At 40.9% G+C, this 22841-nt stretch overlaps 1 protein-coding gene across 1 annotated transcript in view; it reads left to right on the top strand.

Annotated features, from left to right (window-relative positions):
• Window positions 1-10733: 10733 nt before the first annotated feature.
• Window positions 10734-22841, top strand: part of LOC110789690 ((3S,6E)-nerolidol synthase 1) — a 27002-nt gene continuing 14894 nt past the window's right edge. The window contains exons 1-2 of the mRNA XM_056830513.1: window positions 10734-10971; window positions 11538-11607. Coding sequence (XP_056686491.1) covers window positions 10858-10971; window positions 11538-11607 — 184 coding nt within the window. The 5' untranslated portion in view covers window positions 10734-10857. The remainder of the gene's footprint in view (window positions 10972-11537; window positions 11608-22841) is intronic.

Genomic DNA, 22841 nt, shown 5'->3' with positions numbered 1-22841 from the left:
ACACACCCTCATTGAGCCTCGAATCTGGCGCTCCGTGGGTCTCTCTTCTTGTCATCCCACCGCCGATCCCCATTCCTTTTTCCTCTTGATTTTATCCCTTTCCATGATGCATTGACAATGATAGTGATGTGATTTAACGAGACTGGTTTTCCAAACACCCATTCCACCTTCCTCTGGTACGAGTTTGGAGGCATCGAACCTAGAGCTCGAGAATCACCTTGGATAAGGCTAGCTTCCCTCATCCAATTCCCCTCTCCTTCCTCAACTAGCGCCAGAATCCTTTCTGGGGAGCAAGGAGCACCTCTAAACACGACTTCATTCCTATGAAGCCAGAGAGCCCACAGGGTAGAAATGAATTCCACCACTCTCGATTCATCCTTTTTGTCTTCCTTAAACAAGAACGACAAGAATTTTTTCAACCAATCTCCAATGTTTGAGGGGCTTGTTGTTGATGGAATAATTCCTAACCTACCTGCCTCCATACATGGATGCTGATGCGCAGTCTCGAAGCAAATGACCCTGCGTTTCCTTTTCCAAACCACAGAGTGGACATATATCATCCACCTGGTTAATTCTCTTCTTAACATTCACCTGTGTGGCCAACGCTTTGTTGATTACCTTCCAGCAGAACAACTTCCATTTTGATGGAATATTTCTCTTCATAATGCTGCCTAGAAGGGGAAATAGTCACAAATCTCTTGTTTTTGTGCAAGATACCAGTAAGAAGATTTAATACAGAGTTCCCCATTCTTCAACTTTCCCCAACAGAAACCATCAGCCAATCCTTCTCTTGGCAACCTTGATGCAAAGATTGCTTCTACCGACTCTGTTGTAAACTCATTCCAAATCAACCCACTTTTCCACGATGTATAGTTATTAGTAAGATCCGCTACCAATTTGATGGAGTTGAGGTGGTCGCCCTATCTTCCTCTGGATAGTACCCATTGCTGTCCAAACTTCTCCCATTACATCTATTGTATCACCACTTCCAATTGTTCGGCGGGAACCTCCTTTCAGTTTAGCAATGCTTCTAACCGTACTCCTTGCCGCCTAAGAGGCATTTCTCAAACTTGTTTCTGAGTATCTTATTGAAACGAGGTTTGAGCCATACTTGTCCCTAAACATCCTACTTGTTAATAGTGCATGATTCGAGTGCAACCATATCTCATGATGCTTGATCCACCCTCTGCTTTGTGTTGTTATAGGATTTCTTTCCTTCTCCAATAGAAGGGGCGACGATCCATGGAAGAGCACCACCAGAAACGCATGATTGTGGACGTGATTTTGTCAGAAATCCCCTTTGGGATCAGGTAAAGGGACATCACATTTGTTGAAAGTGCGGCGAGAATTCCATTGATGAGAATAATTTTTACCTGCTTGGTTAAGGTGCAGAAACTTCCACGATGAGAGCTTTGAGAGGATTTTATCATGAATGTTATGTAGATCCTTTGTGGTTCTTCCATCAATATCCATCGGGCTACCTAGGTACACCCCTAAAATCAAATCACTGCCAACACCCGGTAGAGCACTAAGATGTTCTGAATCAGAGGTAGGGGTATTAGGGTTGAAAATTATTGTAGACTTATCAAAATTTATCATTTCACCCGATATGTTGTAGAAGGAGTTAATGCACTGCTTTATAACCTTACAGGATGCCACCCTAGCCTTGAAACAAAAGAGAGTGTCATCTGCGAAAAACAGATGAGAGATTGGGGGGGCTCACCTTAGGCCAGTTAGTTTCGTTTTGTATTGCAACAGAGACAGTCTCTTAGAGAAGACTTCGATGCAAAGAATGAAAAGATACGGTGAGAGTGGATCTCCTTTCCACATGCCTACTTTCGGATAGAAGGGCGAAGATGGCTCTCCATTTACTAGAATTGAGTAAGAGATAGTTGAGATGCATTCCATTAATCGAGCTATCCAAACTTCGAGGAACTTCATTGCAGTGAGAATACTCTGAATAAAGTCCCATCTCACCCTATCATAATCCTTACTTAGATCAACTTTGAGGATTACCGCAAAATGCTTCCCCTTTCTCTTCTTTCAAACGTGAGCATTTATCTCGGAGGCCATATAATATTTATCCACCATCAATCGACCAGGAACAAACGCATTTTGGTAGTCATCCACGAGGTCCATCATCACCTTTTTGAGTTTGTTCGAGATGATCTTATACGTAGAGTTGCAGAGACTAATAGGTCTAAATTTTACAATTTCCTCGGGCTTTTCCTCTTTAGGAATGAGCGTAATGAAGGTTTGGTTCACCTCCTTCAGCAGATACCCCGTTGCAAAGAAAGAGTGGACTGCCTCGCAAATATTTGGACCCACTAGGTGCCAATACTTTTGGAGAAAAGCTGGAGGAACTCCATCCGTCCGTGGCGACTTTAAAGGTTTTTAGCTATAAGTTGCCTTTCTAATTTCTGCATCAGAAAAAGGTGTCAGTAACCAAGCCGATTGTTCCTCCGAGACCTGAGCTAGTCCATTCATCCAAATGGGATCAATGGTGGGTTAGAACTCCTTCCATTCAGAATCTTCTTAAAGTGTTCTTTGAAAGCTTCACGAATTTTCGGTGGCGTCTTGATCCACTCACCATCGTTTCCTTTTGTTCCTCATATTTAGTTTCTCAACGCACGAGTTTTAACACTTTTGTAGAAAAACTTGGAGAACTGATCTCTATAAGCATCCCATTAGCACTTTGATCGTTGTTTCTAGTACAACAATTGTCTTGTCCAAGTGTAGATACTAGATACTTCCCTGTTCTTGGAGATCATGACTCCCCCCTCCTCGATGCTGGAAACTGCTACGTGTTTCCTAGTTAGGTCGCTCTCGAACATCCTGTAGTTCAAACCTAGTATCTTTTTGGAGTCAAGACACCATTTTTTTTGTTGCTTTGACAATCTGTTTCAGTCTAGATTGGATCAAGTAGAGCTTTGAACCCCTGACTCTGGAATTCAAAATTTCTTCAACCATCTTTTTTATTTCCTCCTTTTCTAAACACCATGCCTCCATCTTGTATGGAGTGCATTTTGATCTTGATTTTCCGAGAGGTGCCAGCACATTTGGGCTATGGTTGGAAAGGAGAATTGGATGATTACACATAGTTGCATCCGGGAACTTCATTCTTCATTCATCATTTGCGTAAACTCGATCTAACCTTTCTAGAATCAAATTGCTTCCCTCCCTATTGTTGCTCCATGTGAAATTAACAACAAAGAATGGTAGCTTCGAAAGGCCACATGCGAACTTCCAATCTGAAAAATGGCCATCTCCTCTCAAAGATGTGTTACGCACACTATCGGATCATGTCTACGGTCAAGCATGAGTGCTTGAAGTTCCTCCCAAACTCCTAACTTATCCTCTAAATAGGGGGAGCCATAAACGAAAGCTATGTAATATTCATGGTTAAGAGAGGCCTTAGCCTTACAAAAGATGACATTGGCAGTAGAAACTAAGACTACAACCACCACACGAGGCTTCCAACACAGGAAAAGACCTTCTAAGCTACCAATGCTATCACTACCCGCGCTAGTAGTAAAGCCTTTAAGGGAAAACCAAGGGCTTAAACTACTAGCGTTGCACTTAGTTTCTTGTAAAAAAAACAAAGTCTACATTACTATTCGCAATAGTGCTAGAAATAAAACTAAACATAGGTGTGGCACCATCAGCCGTGCCTCTATAGTTCCATGATAAAATACTCATAAAAAATTCGAAGTTCTCTTATGGTCGGATGCACCATTATCAGCATCATCGTCTTCAGACTGGGTTGTGTCACTGGAAAGGAACGCAACATCACCATCACTGTCATTCAGTCCATATTTCAGATTTCCCTTCCCCTTGTACTTCCTTTGCTTCTTAACCTTCTTGACTACCCTAGAAGTCGAGGCCTCCTCATCATGCGACGCCATGACCTTCCTTACCCCCGTTGCCTTGTTCTTCTTCAAAGTACCCGCCTTGACCGAAAGTTCCTTGACCTCCTCCTCCTGGTGCAGCTCTATTGCAAGCATCCCCACCGGCCTCCACACCTTCTTGCTGATCACTTTCTTCCCCTTTCCCACCTATTTTTTCCGAATAAGGCACTTCAGCTTCTTAGCATTACAAACATCAGAGATGGGGTTAAAAGCATTGATTTCATCTTCATTTTCTGAGGAGGTAGGGGAGAATTTGAGGTTACGAATGGAATTCATCAAGAGTTCGTCACTGTCTAGAATGGGAAATTCTGAGAGAGATGAATCAAAGGAAGAGGATGAGTTTTTAGGAGAGTTAGGCGGCACAAGCAAGTATTCTCGGGTATTGTGTGGCCTAGGGTTGAAGGACGTTGGAAATTTCTGTAGAGAAAGTTGGGCTCACAACTTCATTAGGCTGATTAGATCTAAAAGAGACTCATAAGAGTGTGTGTTTTGGCTTTGGTTTTGGTTATAAGAAACCATGTCAGATATGGAGGAGTTTGAGACATGAGTTTCAATAGGGATGGGGGGTGATTTCTCCCCTTCTCCCTGGGCCCCATCATCATTGCTAGCACAAAGTGTTTCCCCACTCGTGGGAAGAACAGGCCCACTGGTGAAATTCCATTGGTCAATTATACAGGGAGGAAATAGCTCAAATTGGATCGCCAAATGGGAATTAGGGTCAAGGTGGGGCAAAAACGGATCCGAAAAAAGATTCGAGGGAAACACCAGCCTGTCCCCCTCTTCCAGAAAAATCTCAAAATCTGGGCTAAGTAGATACCCAGGATCATCTAGTTCAAAATCCAAGTCAACAAGGTTATTTGAGCGGTGGACCATTTTTTCAGAAGGGGAATTTCGGTTGGATTTTTGTTTGAAAGTAGTAAAAATACTAGATAAAAGAGGTGGGTGGTTGCTAAAATGTGCATGAGTGGGTTGATTTATATTACCCAAAGAGGAAGGGAAATTAGACTCAGTAGTTCTAATAGTACTGAAGTACTGACATAAGAGCTTTCTCTTAAATGGGAAGTATAAATTTTGATAGTGAAACTTAACTTTGAACTTCCGAGTGTAAGAGAGATTACTCACACAACTACCAGAAGAGAAACTAGGGCAAAGGTCAGCATTTTCGTCACCCAAAATTACTCTCAAGCCCTTAATATTGGAAAAATTAAGACATGGCCGGCATTGGGGTAATTTTTGGTTTCTAGAAGCAACGAAAAGAGGGAGAAACGTGGACTTACGTTTACCAAGCCGCTCCATGACTTTAGCTCGCTGGCTTCCATCTGCATTAATGGCTACAGTAGTCTTTGTGCGTTTGGCCACCTTCCACAGAAGAAAATTACCAAATTGACCTTCTTCAGCCCTCGTCGCTGTAGCAGATTGAAATTTTTTCGATACTCTTTTGCCGACTGATACTTGCTCATTCCTTCACCAGTCAATTCCCTTTTGCGTGAGCCATATCTCGTCTCCGATGCTGGTGAGTACGAAGGTGACGATGAAGAAGACGAGTCCTTCGAGTTTCCCGAATCATCCTCTTCCCTCCCTCTTTTCCTTGCGGTCCCCCTTCTTCCACCACACACTTCACCTTTAGAAGCATGAAAAATTTCGCGACCGCATGAAATGTCATGCGAGACAACATTCCCTTGGATTGTAGTGAGTATTATTATAAAAAAAACAAACATGATTTTCATAGAAGGATGCCATCCCCTCTTACTCACATAGGTGTCTCATCAAGTCTATTTTACCACATAAACCACCCAAAAGAGATATGAAGACATTAAGGACTTTAAACGTCCAACCTTACCCATCGGTATATCCATCAAGTCTGTTTTATTAGGACCACTAAAGAAGCTATTAAGAACATATTGTTCAACCTCACACATTTCACAATGTATCTATCACGTCTTCTCACGAAATCACTTAGTAAGTGAAGTCAATGAGGCTAGATACTTTAATCTTAAATCTATCAAGTTCAATAATAGGAACCATCCACACAATGGGACTATGGACTCATAAGATCAACAAGGATTAACCTTCTCAATCATAAAGCGGTGTATCTATCAAGGATTCTTATAGTACCACCCATTCTAGGGGACCATAAGGCTAGATACATTAAGAGTAAAATACTCAACCACACACAAAGCAGTGAATCCATCAAGTTCTCTCATAGAACCACCCAAAATCAGGGTGTAGATTCATTAAGAGCATACGCTCATCCTAACACATGTTTTCCGTAGAAATTGAACACAACATAGATTTTAAAACCCCTTCCTCTTAACTAGTTTGATACCAACTCGTGCAAAGACCTTACACCAACTCGTGCCAAGATCTTAAAGAATATTTTCTCTAAGGAAGGTATCACATTCACAAATAAACTGTATCTTCCCGTGCCTAAATTTCACAAATGTGTCTCACTTTGCCAGTTAACTCATTGTGTAAGGCAAAACACACATGCAGTAACTAGTGAATGACAGTATAAAAAAAATGCGATAAAATTGCTTACCCCCACAATGAGCCACCAACCAATAGTCTTTTCTAATTGTATGCATCTTGACTTACAGAATCAAATGATAGTGACCGTAAATTCATATTAATTACGCTCATCATTGTTACTCAGTGGGCATCTCAAACCTACTTGTTTGATCCTCCTCCCATTGTACCTTTCGGTGAATTATGGAGATTACTTTCACGCTCTCCACCTGTGCAATACATGATTACCTACATAGTATGCTTACAACAAAAGTATCATCAAGTCATGAATCAATCATACAATATTAGAACATCAAGTATGGTAGCATATTCAATTTAATGAAACCATTTCTACATAAATTTCCACAATATACTGGGATTATACAATAGTATAATGGCCACACAACTCATAATTGGTACTTACCAAGTAACTCCTCTACAAACTAAAATGTAGTTATTTACCGACTAATTTGTCTCAGTTTGGCTTTTATCTTGAATTGAGAAAATAGAAACTTTAGTCTCATCTAAAGCATTAACGTTTGTTTAATGCAGCACCACATGATTCACACAAAGCATATGAACACTATCAAAGCCAACCATATATAAGAACACACGCACATATGCATCAAATATGCTCATATTAAAGCCAATAGCATGAAATTAGTTTAATAAAACTACTCATATCATTGCTTAAGTGTTTGTTTTTCAACATACTCCCCATATCTAGCTAGTAAAACTAGCCCATTGGCCTCAAACACTAACTCACACCCCTTGTTGACCAACAAAGTATCAAATAATAATGTGCAACACATCAAAGGAGGGGACATATCTACATATCATGTAAATAAGTTAGAGTTTGCCAAAATAAAATTTAGAGAAGAAACTTCCCTCACATCAAGCATGAAAGATATACTATCGTTAATGCTCGTGTTTTCCAAGTAGTAGACGAGCATTCTCATCTTTATTGCTAGCTCTGCAAACATGTATTCACATTAACTATGCGTCCAGGTATAATGAACCTGCACAACCTTGTTATGACCAACGCACAAAACCACAACTAACGCACTTGTTAGTCTTTGAACTTTAGCTTTAACCCTCACATTGCCCACTTTTGCATTAGAGGGCACATAAAATAAATTATGAGAATAAGTTAAAGGTTTACAAGAGTAAATCAAAGGAAGAAACTCCCCTCTTATCGAACAAACTTGTTGGAATGTAAAGGTCGGATATACGAACTTGACCGTCCTCAACTAATGATTTTATCTCATGTTTGTAAATCTCTTCTTTCTTGTATTGTCGTACAAATGTGTCATGGGCAGCCTACTCCACGGTCTGAATGTGACCTGTCTTCTTTGCCGCGGGTGGATTGTGGTCAATTTTAACCCTTAACAATTGACACTACTGTAGCGTATCGAGTGCGCTCTACAAATGAAACTAGTACGAACATCCATCCAAACTAATGAACTATGACATAATAAAGAGGAAGCCCAGTCTATTTACTCCAAACAACAATTGTCTCCCTCTGATTGGTATCCCAATCACGTTTAGCCCATTATTAACATTATGCCCATTAGGTGTAGCCTTTTCCAACGGCTTTGCGATATAAATCGTCACGCTTTCCTATATCTCCATTGCATTATGCTCCACCCACCCTGCAACTTGATTAGTTGATCCGATGAATACTTCTGATTCTTTTGCCATCGTTTTGGAGAGGAGATTAGCTGATAATTGTATGATTAAGTTTGGTCTTCAATAAATTAACCTTGAATTTGATAATCGCCAATGACTTATTGTACAAATTAGAAATTAGGCAAACACCAATACACCATGTTAATTTAACCAACCACACGTGTTGATCATAAAACATATATTGTTTGATATTATCACACCTTGCATATTCAATTTGAAAAACACGCAAGGAAAACTTCCGCATAAACCGAATTGGAGGGTAGTCAATTTATTGTTATTATAAATCATAATAACAATCAAAATACGTTTCTAGATTGTTGGAAATAATACGTTATAACCATGAAATTAACAATAAATATAGGGAAGAATACAATACTCATATAATTGATCTCAAAAGCTGTGACGGGTTTTACCACTACAAAAATTTGTATCTTTTATGACAACCTAATAACGACGGGTAAAAACCCCGTCGCAAAAGGGCTTTTGCGACGGGGATAACAACCCAACAAAGACGGGAACAACCGTCGCAAATGTCTTTTACGACGGGTTAATGACGGAATTTTCCATTAACGACGGCCTCTTTTATGACGGGTTCACGACGGAAAATCCCGTCGTTAATCAACAATTATTGGCCTTTAGCGACGGGATTTCCCGTCGTTAATAGTACAATTTATTGTAGTGTACGCCTGCCCTAGAAACGTATTTCGCCACCACCGGTACAAGGTTCTCAGTGACGATTGCTCCCCAGGGGTAACACAACTACCTGGAATTACTTCAAGAACATAATATTTGTTTAGGGTCTTATTGTTTCTCTTTGTCTATGGGTTATTTTATTGGAATAAATAAAGGAGTATTTATAAAGAATCTGGTATAAACTGCAACTCCCAAACAATACTCCAAAACCAATACCTACGACAACAACGAAAAGGGCCCACAACCCTATCACATTTAAACGGATCCGTATTGCACTATAATTACCAATAACCTTGTATTTAATTTCATTATACAGTATGATAGTACAATTAGTACTGAGGTATATTGTTTTTACGTTTGAATATCCAAACCATGAGAGAAAATTTCTAAATCCGTCACTATTGTGTACTGTAAACTTATGTAAAACGTTTATTGAGCTATTGGCCACTCCAACTCATCCACAATTGTTGGCTCTTAGCTCCCTACAAGTTGAATACGAAGTATAACCCCTTTTTTTAAGGGAGAGTTGGATATAACATGAAAATATATCGCCAAACAGTTTATAAATGGTCATATTTACATGTCTATCTCATATATATATAAGTTAAATTTAGACGATGTGATAGAAGATTAGCCAAATGAAAAACTGTTTTTTATACTGTATTTTAATTTTTTTTATTAATGATTCATTGATTCATTGAGGTAGGATGAGTGAGGGATATGTCCCTTTTTACTTAATTGTCTCTTGTTATAGTCTAGGTAAGAGTCATTTCGTACGTACGAGTTCAAATTTACAATTTAGCTAGGTTAATCGGATCATGTAATGTTGTTCTTTAACAACAGCACGATTGACTTCTTGGTAAATATGGCTTAAACGTAGAGTGGAAAATGAGTCAACAATAAAAGTAGGTTTATGTTAATCCAGTTTAGGCATCAGTTTCCAACATTTTTTGGGGGTTTTTCTAGTTTTGCTAGGTTATTGATTCTCATCCATGGATGATAATATTTTGAGGGTTTCAATGATTGGGAAGGTGATCTAATTCGTATTAGTTTAAGGTTCGTCATCAACTCTCGATCGGAACAATTCATGTGCAGATTGCGAAAGGCTCTACTTGAAAAGACGCGAACACATCAAAAACTATTGTTTGCGTCAAGTTAGAAGCAATGAAGTACGAGTTTTGCTTTAGGATGCATGCATAATAGTAATTGCTCTGATTGTAACAACTATATCTTTTCTTTATATCTGACGTTTACAGATCTTTGTTATCAATGTCGATGTCGTATTACTGACTGTTAATAATACTCCCTTCGTCCCTTAATACTTGACCTATTTTGACCGGACACGCTTGCCAATGCACAACTTTGACCACCAATTTCTTTAACTACATATTATAAAAACTTATAAAAATATTAATGTTTTGAAAATATATATTAAGATGAAGCCAACAATATATTATATACTAACATTTGTTTTCATATACTAGAAATAAAATAGGGTAAAAATGAATTATGTGAATAGTGCAAAAAGTCAAAACGGGGGAATATTAAGGGACAGATGGAGTATTGTTCTTGCACGTAAAAAAATAGTTCAATATTAGATATAATTAAGGGGTACACGCAATTAAAATAAGTAAAAAAAAAAAATGTTACTTTTACATGATGGTTTTATAGATAAGATGAGCTTCTTACCAAACGAATAGTTACATTATTTTATTGTGCAATTATACTTTTTAACGATGACATGTGCATTCTTATGCGTATGACGGTTTTATAAGAGACTTCTAAATCTTGAAGGGACTATAAATATTTGGCATAGTCTTTCCCCATGCTCAGCTTCTTACCAAACGAATAGTTACATTATTTTATTGTACAATTATACTTTTTAACGATGACATGTGCATTCTTATGCGTATGACGGTTTTATAAGAGACTTCTAAATCTTGAAGGTACTATAAATATTTGGCATAGTCTTTCCCCATGCTCACAGATCACAATTAAGAACACTGATGTACAAAATCTCAGAGAAAGTCTAAGAGAGAAAAATAAAAGAAACTTCACAAAAATGGTTGTGTCAATTGTGTTTGCAACCACATTCAACACTACCCCAATACCAACAACGAAAATAACTGTTTATTTCAAGGAGAGCTTTATCAATAGACATCACTCCTCAAATACAGTAAGTTATTCATATACTTCCTATACAAATTTCTTTACTATAATTATTAAGCCGGACTTGACTCACTTAATTAGTATTCGGTAATTAAGGTCCTAACCTAATATCCCAAAGGTACGAGGTTCAAATCTTGTGAAGTTAGGGTGTCATACCCCCCCCCCCCCCCCCTCCTCCTCCTCCTCCTTAGTGCTTGGCTCGAAATACTCGATTGAAAAACAGTGGCGGGTCTAGATATTAGATAGAGTGGGATCACTATTTAAAAATTAATGCTAAATTAGTTACATTTATAAAGTATTTTTTGGAAAATTTATGAAAAATTAACTAAATTATATTTTTCCTTTTTGCCAAGTGGGGTCAAGTGAGTGAAGCGACCCCCTTCCTCTATGTTGGATCCGCCAATGCCGAAAAATAGGTTGTTAAAAGTTTTATACTTAAGAAACTTTTTTTTTGATAGAAAAGGGCTGCAATTAAATTACGTTAATAAAATGAATTACAAGAGTTTCCAATATAGGATAGTTAGACGAATTAAATCACTTACGGATTTTGGTTATGTTATATATATGCATCAGAAGGAATACCGGCTTGAGCATGGAGTGCGGAAGATTAGGGGAATAATGACAAGCAAAACAAGGGGATATGGTAAGTTATTCTAAATGTTTTACTAGCTTTTTAATATAAATAAATCCATTGCTTTTATATGACTAGCTTGTTTGATGATTTTTTTTGGTTTTTTATGTGCTATGTTGGCTTGAAAAAAAAAAGGAACCTGGAAGTAGGGATGGTAATGGGTCCAATACCCGATCCAGATTCGGTTGGACCCGGTCCATTTATAAGGGTCTGGGTCCAAAAAAAATAGACCCAGTGGATCTAGGACGGATCTGGATCTTTGTTGAATGGGGCGCGTTTGGGTCTGGGTCCAAGAATCAAAGATCTAGATCCGGTCCAGATCCTACCCACAGACCCATATATATAATTTTTTAAAAAAATTATTAAAATTTAAATATGATTCAATCTTTACGTGTTAATCTTTATTCAGTTCTTATGATGTTAGACTTTTTAAATATTGTTTGACGTGACAAATAAATAATAATATTAGAAATTTTAAATACTTATTGTATTACAAGGCTAATATGATTTTTTTTCCTAAACAAAATTGACGAATATTCCATATTTAGTGGTTTTATTAAAGCAACATTACGTTTACATAAAAAATGGGCGAAATTTTTTCGTAATATAAGAAAAATGAGAAACAAATTTTTATTGAAAATAAATACGCTTAGACCCATTTAGGACCCAAATCCGACCGTAGACCCATTAGACCCAGTGGATCTGGGTCTGGATCTGGTTTTTTAGATCCAACGGATCTAGATCCACCTCTTAAAAAGCGGGTATAGGTCAAGATCCTGTCGGACCCGGTCCAGATCCGACCCATTGTCATCCCTACCTGGAAGTTCCCCTAATTTTAATTTTTTTTAATTTTATCATTTAACTGTCCAGCCTGATTCCTTTCCGCTCGAATTGCAAAGAATTCCTCTTTCATGACCAAAGATCACATCCCTATCTTTTGACCCCCAATGACATTCAAATCGGTTCACTTCCCTATCTTACGGCCCCAATCACATGCAAATTTGGCCTACATCCCTATCTTTCGGCCCCCAATGACATGCAAATGTGGCCAGATTTAATCTAACATGTCCCTGTTCATGTCTAACATGAGTTGTACAAGTAACTATTAAAGAACGAAAAGAGTATAGGTTGATATTCTCTGGTGAGAAAATTAAGTACGTTAGGTTTATATTTCAAAATATAAGTGTGTGGAGAAGAAATGATGAAAAAAATTGTACTTTGGTATTGATTAGACAAATATGCACCACAAACACTGTCTAACAAATAAGAAGGCCGGCATAGCACACATGTTTAAAACTCTAAATGTAAGAATAAGACAACTTACACTATGGACGAGAAGAACTTAATTTATAGCCACTAATCATAAATCATAATGTGTCTGAATTGAATCACCTACGTACGTTGTTTAGGTACATACGAAGTAATCTAACAAAATCTAAATAAGAGGCTTAAATTAACATCAACAATAGGTCGGGTCACCATTTTATTAGAGGTTTTTAGAGTTTGGTCTGGTCTGGACTAGGGGTGTGCACAGATTCAAATCCGGACCGGAACCGGTTGGATAGGTAGACCGAAATTTTTAATTTTCTTGGATCGAGGACCGGACCGGAATCATTCGGTTCGGTCCGGTTCAAAATCGGATTTTTCAGGTCCGGTCCAGGTCTGGACCGGTTTGAACCTGTTTTATAATTTCTTTTGGCATTTGCGAGTATAACTTGCAACTTTGCTCTTTTTATGACGATTTTTAATTGGTATGATGTACAACCTGGAATATAAATTAATCTTTTAGTCACATAATAATTTCAAATAAAAGTATATCTGAAGGTTAGTCATATAAATTTAAAAGCTTAATTTATTAATTAGTGAAAATTAAGTGGCGTATGCAAAAGAAAGTAATGAATTTAAACAAGAAAAGTGAAAAGAAAGAACTTCAACATCTGCATATCAACAATCCACCATCAATATCATTGCATAAATACTAAACGGAAAAAAAAAAACGAGTAGTACTCGATGAACTACACATTTTGATTTTAATAAGAATTAGTACGTACTTCGTACAATCGTACATAAATAGGAACAAGGGAGATGAAAGAACAACTTCATTTATTTTTATAATGCCAAGAAATATGTTAAATTTTAGACTATAATATATTATTTTTATAAATGAACCGGGTCACCTGTCCGGACCGGATTTTTCCGGGTTTTACCCAGACCGGTTTTACCGAAAACCGAAATTGATGCTTTTCAAGGACCGAGGACCGGACCAGAATTCTTTTATTAGAGGTCGGGTTACCATTTTATTAGAGGTTTTTAGAATTTGGTCTGGTGTGGACTGCGCCACACATGAGAGTTAAATTAACAACGGTAGGGTCACATCATACCATTTAAAATAGTAGTATACCAGAGAGATAACTTAACTAGTGTCATCAACAATAGGGTCACCGTTTAACATACCGTAAAGGTAACTTAATTAGTAACATCGACAATAGGGTGACTGTTGTAAAGATAACTTGATTAGTAACATCGACAATAGGGTGACCGTTGTAAAGGTAATTTAATTAGTAACATCAACCATAGGTCGGGTCACCGTTTAATGTGCATACAGCAAAGACCGGTAAGTTAGAGTGACTGTTGTAAAGGTAACCTAATTGTAAAATCAACCATAAGTCGGGTCACCGTTTAACGTACATACTGCAAAGGTAACTTAAATTAGTAACAGGAGGAGGAAGAGGAGAGTCTTGTCCACAAAATTTCCACACTAAAACCACTAGACAATAGTGGGTGTAATTCCTCAAGGTTATAAATTCCTATTTTCTCTCAATTTTTCTCCAATTTGGGACACGTAATATTGAGTTCGAAAATGATAAAGGTCGCAACATGCGACCTTTAAGCCGTGTCACAATGATACCATGGGATGCTTATGTGTCATTATTTAAATTGGAAATTAAAATATGTAACTTATGTAACTTATTATACATGTTGAAAAAACGGATTTTTCATGAAATACCCTTGAGTTTTTGCGAAATTCACCGAATGCCCCTCGACTTTCAGAAATTCACCCAATGCCCTCCACTTTTTAACAAATACACTATATACCTTTAATGAGCATTTTCTGTCAACTCCGTTAGATTTCCATCAATTTTACCCTTAATTACCTCTATTAATGTGTACTTATCTAATTATCCTAATTAAATTAAAAAATAGAAAATAAAATTAAAAACTTTATTTTCCTTTATTTTTCCCCTTGTGTTTTTCTCTCTTCATCTTTCTTTCTTTTTCCAGACGAAAACCATGACAGCCATGGTCATCCCCTTTCTCTCTCCTCCTCCCCTTCACTACCCCTATCCCTCTCTCCTCTTATCTTCTCTAACATTAGCTCGTTAAGTAAACATCTCTTTTTTTGGCCCAAAGGTCCGGTGTCTTGAAACCACCGCCTTGCATAATCCATGACCACTTCCGACAAGGGCACCCGAACCGACTCTCTGTGGTTGTGTTGTCCATCATCGACCCGATTTGCGCCGAGTCCACTCGGGGTTGCGTAGCTGCTGACTGTACAACTGAGACAGAAGCTTTGTTGTTTGATGATGTTGGTTTGAATTTGTTTTGAGGGGTGATTCTTTCTGATGAGATGATTCGAGCAAAGTTCTTTACACTTGGTGTTGAAGACAGTGATTTACCCATTTTGAGGAGAGAGAAAATGATAAATTAGGGGGCAGATTAATGGTGGGCTTAATTAATATTTTTGTGGTTGAATTATTGAAGCCTTTGTCATCTGGTTTTCAAGTCGGAAAGATTGGATCTCTATTAGTTAAAGCAGCCCAACTGCACTCCTCCTCTCCAATTGCAATTATGGTTGATTTAATTTCCATAATTTTGGTTCTTTCTCCGTATTATGAGGGTTTTATTTAATTTTGATTTTCGAATTGGTAATGGAGAGAGGAGAGGAAGCTAGGGAAATCTGAGAAGTAGCAGAGGCCGACACATACGAGGTAGGAGACGACAGTAAGCATATGGATCGATGGTGTGGTAGAGATTAGGCATCCATGGAAGAAGGAGAAAGGGAAGATGAAAGGTGCGAGATAGGAGGAAGGTCAGTGGTGGGTTGGCAATTGAATTTTTTTTAAATAGTAAATTAGGTTAATTAGGAGTTAATTAGTTTAGTTAAAAAAATTAACGGAAAAGTTAACGGAGCTAACGGAAAACCATCATTAAGGGCATCTTGTGTATTAAGTTTATAAATGAGGGTATCTAGTGTATTTGTTAAAAAGTGGAGGGCATTTGGTGAATTTCTGAAAGTCGAGGGGCATTTGGTGAATTTTTCAAAAACTAAGGGGTATTTCATGAAAAATCCGTAAAAAAAAGGTAGGAAAATCTTAATATTCTAATTTGTTTCCTTCTTTATATCGACTAACTTATTTACATATTTTCATAGTAAAAATATGACATTGATAGTAAAAATATTCTGATGACGAATAGCCTACGTGGCACATATATGTATCAATTAAACTCCGACACATAAGATTGCGACAACTTTTAATTGTCGCAACTTGCGACCTTTATCATCACCCGATTGAGTTTCAATAAAGTTGAAAAAAGACTTATTGTTGTGGGCAAAATTACCGTGCCTTCGTGTACCAATGAGGACGTGACACATGGCACGTATTGCGCCCCCTAAAGCAGAAATCATACGAAGTCTACTCCGAGGCATGGGTATTAATCTAGGTATCTACAGTGTATGTATTTAAGTGTGTATAAATGTATGTATAAAACCTATACCTGGAAAGGGGCTTAATTAGTATGTATCCCAAGTGAATGACTAAGCACAATAGGCCCAAACAGCCCACTATTGCCAAAAGAGGCCAGAGAATTGTAAGGAGAAAGGACACGTGTCCTCCTCCCATTCCCCAGCCAATCATGTAAGGGGAATATTAGGTCATTCCCCCAAAAACCTAGTACTATAAATATTCCCACTTCCCTAGAAAAAAGGGTGACAATCAATACATTCTAGAGCAATTACTGCTCTGCCTTCTCTCTACTTTCTCTCTCTATAAAAATACAATCTTGTTTAATCTGTAAAAGTTACCAAGAAACCTCCCAGGTATCTCACCGGAAAAACCCCACAACATTTGGCGCCGTCTGTGGGGAGGTACGGTAACATGGAAGATCAACGACAGGACAACGATGCTGGGCGGCCTACACGCGTAGAGCGGCCACCCCTCGAAAGAGAAATGCCGACTGAACATCATACGCCGGCCACAAGAATCACTGAAGATGCCGCACGTACATTTGCGGCCGGGCACACCCCTCGTCACACTGCCGAGGTAGAGGTGCTCAGCGAGGAGGACGACCAGGCCAATCGCACCCCTCCTGGAGGACACCTGGATCCTCGGGTGGATACGGTAATAGAGGAGAACCCTGATATGCCTGTCTCTGTGGGTGCTCTTCGGGCTATTTTGGCCGAGTTCCAAGCTGATGTAGGGAAGACAGTTAATGCTGAGGTACAGAAGAGTATGCTGATTTACACCACTGCTGTGGCTGCAAATCATGAGAGGCCGGCAAGCAATAGGCCAACACTTTCTTTACGCCCCCCAAATGTCTGGACCAGGCTGACAGGCGAGGACCTAAGGAGACAGCCGCCAACAAGTCAGCCAAATCAGACCATGTCTTACCTACCACGCCGAATGCCACGGCGGCTGGTCGGAGAAACGTCCCGAGGACGTGAGCAGCCACGCGCAGAGCAGTTGCCCGACTCTGAGTCGGAACTTTCTGACACCGGGTCAACCCCCGTCATGCCGGATAGACCTCTCCCTCATCCAACTTATACGCATCTGAGCCAGGCACGTCCAGGGGCCACCCGTCCAACCCGTCAAACTCGCGGACGCGAGTCCTCCCTGCGGCTACCTTACTCCAGGCGTCAAGACCCTGTATATCACATTCAGGAGGGGGTGTCCAACATGGCATTAGGGCACACCACCCCTTTTGCAGACTCTATCATGAGAGCCCCGAGGGAACCCAAAGTCAAGCCGCCCAACATTGATGCTTACGATGGTACCACAGATCCGGACATGCACCTCTTGGTTTACCGGCATCACATGTATGTCCAAGGAACAACTGACTCAACTTGGTGTAAGTATTTCCCGGGCACACTCAAGGGAGTAGCCTCTAAGTGGTTCGAGAGACTTCCAGCCGGAACTATTCGCTCTTTTTCGGAGCTCGAGCTATTGTTCTCTACTCGGTTCATGGCTCACAAGGAAGAGAAGAAGACGAGCATGCATCTGAGTAGGATTCAGCAAGGGAAGGACGAGTCCCTGAGGAGTTATGTGAAGAGATTCAATCTAGAGGCAGGGCAAATTCCGGATTTGCCAGATGGTGTTGCATTCGATAACTTCATTCGAGGGCTTAAAAAGGGCTCTTTCAAGTTTGATCTGGTAAAGAAAAGTGTCCGAACAATGGCAGAAGTGCTGGATGAGGCGGAGGCCTTCATTCATGCAACAGAGATTTGCAGCGTCCCGAAAGACCCCAGAGGAAGTGATAACGCCGAGCTAGCGGCAAAAAAGGAGAAATTTGAAAAGAAGAACCGGCCTAACGGGACGTGGGCTATTGCAAAAGAATCAGACAGGGCCCCCGGAGCGGCAGGTCAGAAACGGCCCAGAACTTATGATCGGGAGCGTTTCGAGTATAACACAGACATGTACACAATCCTGATGGACGTCGGGTCCAAATATGACATTGATCGTCCATTTCCCATGAAGTCACCACCAGAAAGTAGGGACCCCAAACTGTACTGTCACTTTCACAGTGACATTGGGCATGACACCAATGAATGTAAGAGCTTGAAAAGGGCATTGGATGGCCTAGCCACCAAGGGGTTCTTAAAAAGTTATATCAGCAGGAACACGGGAGGTTCTGGCAAACCCTTCTACAAGAAAAACAAATCCCCCCCCTCGGAGGAAGATGGGAATCGTACCGACCCGGAGTGCGTGGCAGTCATCTCAGGAGGATTGGCCGCCGGCGGGCCGACCATGAGGGGCCAGAAGGATTATGCCAAGCGACTGGGACAAGTGATGCTGTCCGGCAAGGCCACAGTTGACCCGTTTCCAAAAGTTGAAATCGGCGAGGCCGACCGTGGGAAAATCTCCACCCCGCATGACGATCCTTTGGTAATTGAGTTAAAAGTAGCTAACCTAAGGGTTAGGCGTATTTTGGTTGATACAGGAAGTTCGTCGGACATAATTAGTCTAGAGTGCTTGAATCGGCTGCAACATGATCCCTCAAAAATTGAGAAAATCCACTATCCCATTATAGGCTTCGGAGGTAGTGTCATCCACCCAGTCGGCATAATTACCCTTCCTCTGAGGATGGGAAATAAAAAGGAATCTCGGCAAATGGATGTCCGTTTTCTCATAGTGAAAGATCTGACGGCATATAACATCATCTTGGGGCGTCCCACGTTGAACAGGGCAAAGGCTGTCATTGTGACTCATCTGATGCTTCTTAAGATCATTTGTGACGATGGGAGCGTCAGCACTATACATGGTGACCAGCAACAAGCTAGAGATTGCTACCTAACCACCTTGAGTCCAGAAGCATGGGGGACGGGTGAAGAGAAAGGGACGTCGAGCAACAAACGAAAATGTGGCGACACGCAACCCAAGGTCGTCAAAGAAACATTAACTATCTCAGCAGGGCACATGGAAGAGAGACGCCCAGAGCCTGTTGGGGCCCATTTCAATGTGGTTTTAAACACAGACAAACCTGACAGAGTAGTGCCCATTGGGATTTCTCCTGACGACCCGCTGGCGGCAGAATTGGTCCACCTTTTGAGAGAATTTGAAGATATCTTTGCTTTCACGGTGGACGAAATGCCGGGTATTGACCCTGCTGTGGCCGTCCATAAGCTGAATGTGGACCCAACCGTTAAACCGGTTCGTCAGAAGAAAAGGAACCATGGGGAAGATAGAAATCAGGCGGCAGCCGCGGAAATACAGAAGTTGATGGAGGCTGGGTTCGTCAGGCCTAGTCAGTACCCCGACTGGGTTGCTAATGTGGTCCTCGTCAAAAAACCTAATGGTACCTGGAGAATGTGTGTTGATTACACCAACCTCAATAGGGCATGTCCAAAGGACAGTTTCCCATTGCCCAAGATTGACCGGCTCGTCGACTCTACAGCGGGGCATGCCATGATGAGCTTTATGGATGCCTACTCAGGGTTTCACCAGATTCCGTTGTGGCCTGACGACCAGGAGAAAACGTCATTTGTTACTGAACAAGGCCTTTACTGCTACAAGGTGATGCCGTTTGGGTTAAAAAATGCACCGGCCACCTTTCAGCGTCTTATTAACACTGTGTTCATTAAGCAGCTCGGCAGGAATATTGAAGCTTACATTGACGATATGATCGTAAAAAGTAAGCTGAGGGCGGCGCATATAACTGATCTCAGAGAGACATTTGAGACTATTCGAGCTTACAACATGAGGTTGAATCCTAAGAAGTGTGTGTTCGGGGTGACGGCAGGCAAATTCTTAGGTTTCTTGATTGATGAAAGAGGAATTGAAGCTAACCCAGACAAAATCCAGGCAGTAATTGATATGAGCTCACCAAAGACAGTGAAGGAGGTCCAGCGGCTCACAGGTTGCTTGGCCGCCCTGGGCAGATTCCTTTCCAGGGCTGGAGACAAGTGCCACTACTTTTTTAAATCTGTCAGAAAGAAGGCCAAGTTTGAATGGTCGGACGAGGCCGAGGCGGCATTGGTCAGATTAAAGGAGCACTTACACACCTTGCCTCGTCTTGTTAGTCCCTTGCTAGGAGAGACTTTGTACATGTATCTCGCCGTGTCCGAGCACTCGTTGAGTGCCGTTCTACTGACAGAGAGGGAGGGAATACAGATGCCGGTATACTTTGTCAGTCATGTTCTTCAAAATGCTGAAGTTAGATATCCTACAGTGGAAAAGTTTGGCTTAGCTCTGTTCATGGCCAGCAAAAAGCTCCGTCCTTATTTCTTAGCTCACAAAATTGTGATCTACACCGATCAGCCGCTCAAACTGCCCTTCACAAAGCTGGAGGCGTCAGGACGAATGCTGAATTGGGCAATAGAGCTGAACGCCTTTGATATCACCTATGAGCCGAGGAAAGCTGTCAAGGGGCAGGCATGTGCCGACTTCATTGTTGAAATGACGAGGCCAGACTTTGCCAAGAATACAAGCACAGTGTGGACAGTGTATGTAGACGGCTCATCCACACAGAATGGATGTGGAGCAGGGATAATCTGTCACTCCCCAGAAGGAGATACTTTTGAATATGCTATGCGATTTAACTTCCAGGCGTCAAATAATGAAGCCGAGTATGAAGCCCTGCTTTGTGGCATTAAAATGTGTAAGGCGGCAGGCGCCGAGGAGATTGTAGCACTATCTGACTCCCAACTGATTGTGAGCCAAGTTAATGGGACCTACGAAGCTAGGGATCCGACTATGGTCAAATACATGCAGGCCGTCCATCAGGAAGTAGAGCCACTGAAAAGTTTTGAAGTAAGGCAAGTCCCTCGCTCGGAAAATAACCAAGCTGATGCCCTGTCAAAGTTGGCAAGTTCCGCGTCTTGTGATACCCCTCGGCACGTGTTCTGGGAGGTAAAAGAGCACAAAAGTGTTGAGCAAATGGAAGTGGAAACTCTTGACAGAACGTCCACATGGATGGATGACATAGTAAACTTCAAAATGAATGGAGTCTTGCCCGAAGACTCAAGGGAAGCGGCAAAACTTCAAAAGAAATGTTCTTGGTTTGAAATGTGGAACGGCACCCTCTACAAAAAGGCCTACTCCCGTCCTTTGTTAAGATGTGTAACACCTGAGAAGGGGCAGGAAATTTTAGAAGACCTTCATCAGGGGTTGTGCAGCTCGCATATTGGTGGAAGGGCTTTGGCTGAAAAGGCACTTCGAACCGGCTATTACTGGCCGACCCTTAAGGAGGACGCAATCTCACTGGTCAAGAAGTGTGACAAATGTCAGCGCTTTTCTCACCTAATACATCAACCGGCACGAGTTCTGACGCCCATTATAAGCCCAATTCCATTTGCTAAATGGGGGATGGATCTCCTAGGCCCATTCACGACCGCACCAGGAGGAAGGCGTTATGTCATCGTTGCCGTAGATTACTTCACCAAATGGGTGGAGGCAGAAGCGCTCAAAAACATAAAAACTGCTGATGTGAGAGCATTCATTTGGAAGAACATCATGACTCGCTTTGGGATTCCACAGGCTATAGTCTTCGATAATGGGCCCCAGTTTGAGACGCCTAAGCTGAAAGAGTGGCTGGCAGATCACGGTATACACACCTGTTTTGCATCAGTCGGACGACCCCAAGCCAATGGTCAGGTTGAGGCGTTCAACAAAATTATCTCTGAAGGAATTAAAAAGAAGCTTGACGAAGCCAAAGGTCTATGGGCTGATGAGCTGCCAAATGTCTTATGGTCCATCCGCACCACGGCTAAGAATTCAACCGGTGAAACGCCCTTCCTGCTAGCCTATGGCGCCGAGGCTGTCCTACCCATAGAAATGTGTGAGCCAACGTTGAGAGTCATGCTGTATGACGAAAATGCTAACTGGGAGACAATGAAAGCAGCCTTGGACTTTCTGCCCGAGGTTAGAGGAAATGCAGCGCTCAGGCAACAGCTGTACAAGATAAGGATGGCAAGAGAATACAACAAGAGAGTCTCTAATAGAGTACTCAAAGTGGGAGATTTTGTCCTCAGAAAAATGGAGTCCACAGGACGAGCAAATGAACAAGGTAAGCTGACGCCCACTTGGGAGGGACCTTACGAGATCTATGATGAAGTTAGAGATGGAACCTACCGCATTCAAGACATGCAAGGCCGCCCTATTTCACGCACTTGGAATGCCGACAACCTCAAGAAATATTTCTTCTAAGATATGTGCTAAGCCTTGTCTTACTTACCACGATCCATTGCCCAAGGGGCGGCCTCTAATGGTCATAGTAGGGTAGTAATTACTTTTGTAACCGGCTAAATTCGCCTTGCAAAGTTATAAATAATACTACTCTATTTGTTTCGTAATATTTATTGTTCGCACAATGAATATAAACATATACACTCCAATGCATAACCAAAGCCTAATTGTATGACGGCCTGAGAAGTGGCCCAGATTAGCAAAAACTCAGCAAGACTAATTGTTTGAAGCCTAAGTAGTGGCCCAGATTAGCACCAAGTTGTAGGCTGATCACCTATCCAACTACCC

This window comes from Spinacia oleracea, chromosome 6, assembly GCF_020520425.1.
Source record: "Spinacia oleracea cultivar Varoflay chromosome 6, BTI_SOV_V1, whole genome shotgun sequence".
In the NCBI taxonomy this organism is placed as follows: domain Eukaryota; kingdom Viridiplantae; phylum Streptophyta; class Magnoliopsida; order Caryophyllales; family Amaranthaceae; genus Spinacia; species Spinacia oleracea.
Note: the sequence above shows the minus strand (reverse complement) of the source record. Positions and strands in the feature narration are given on the sequence as shown.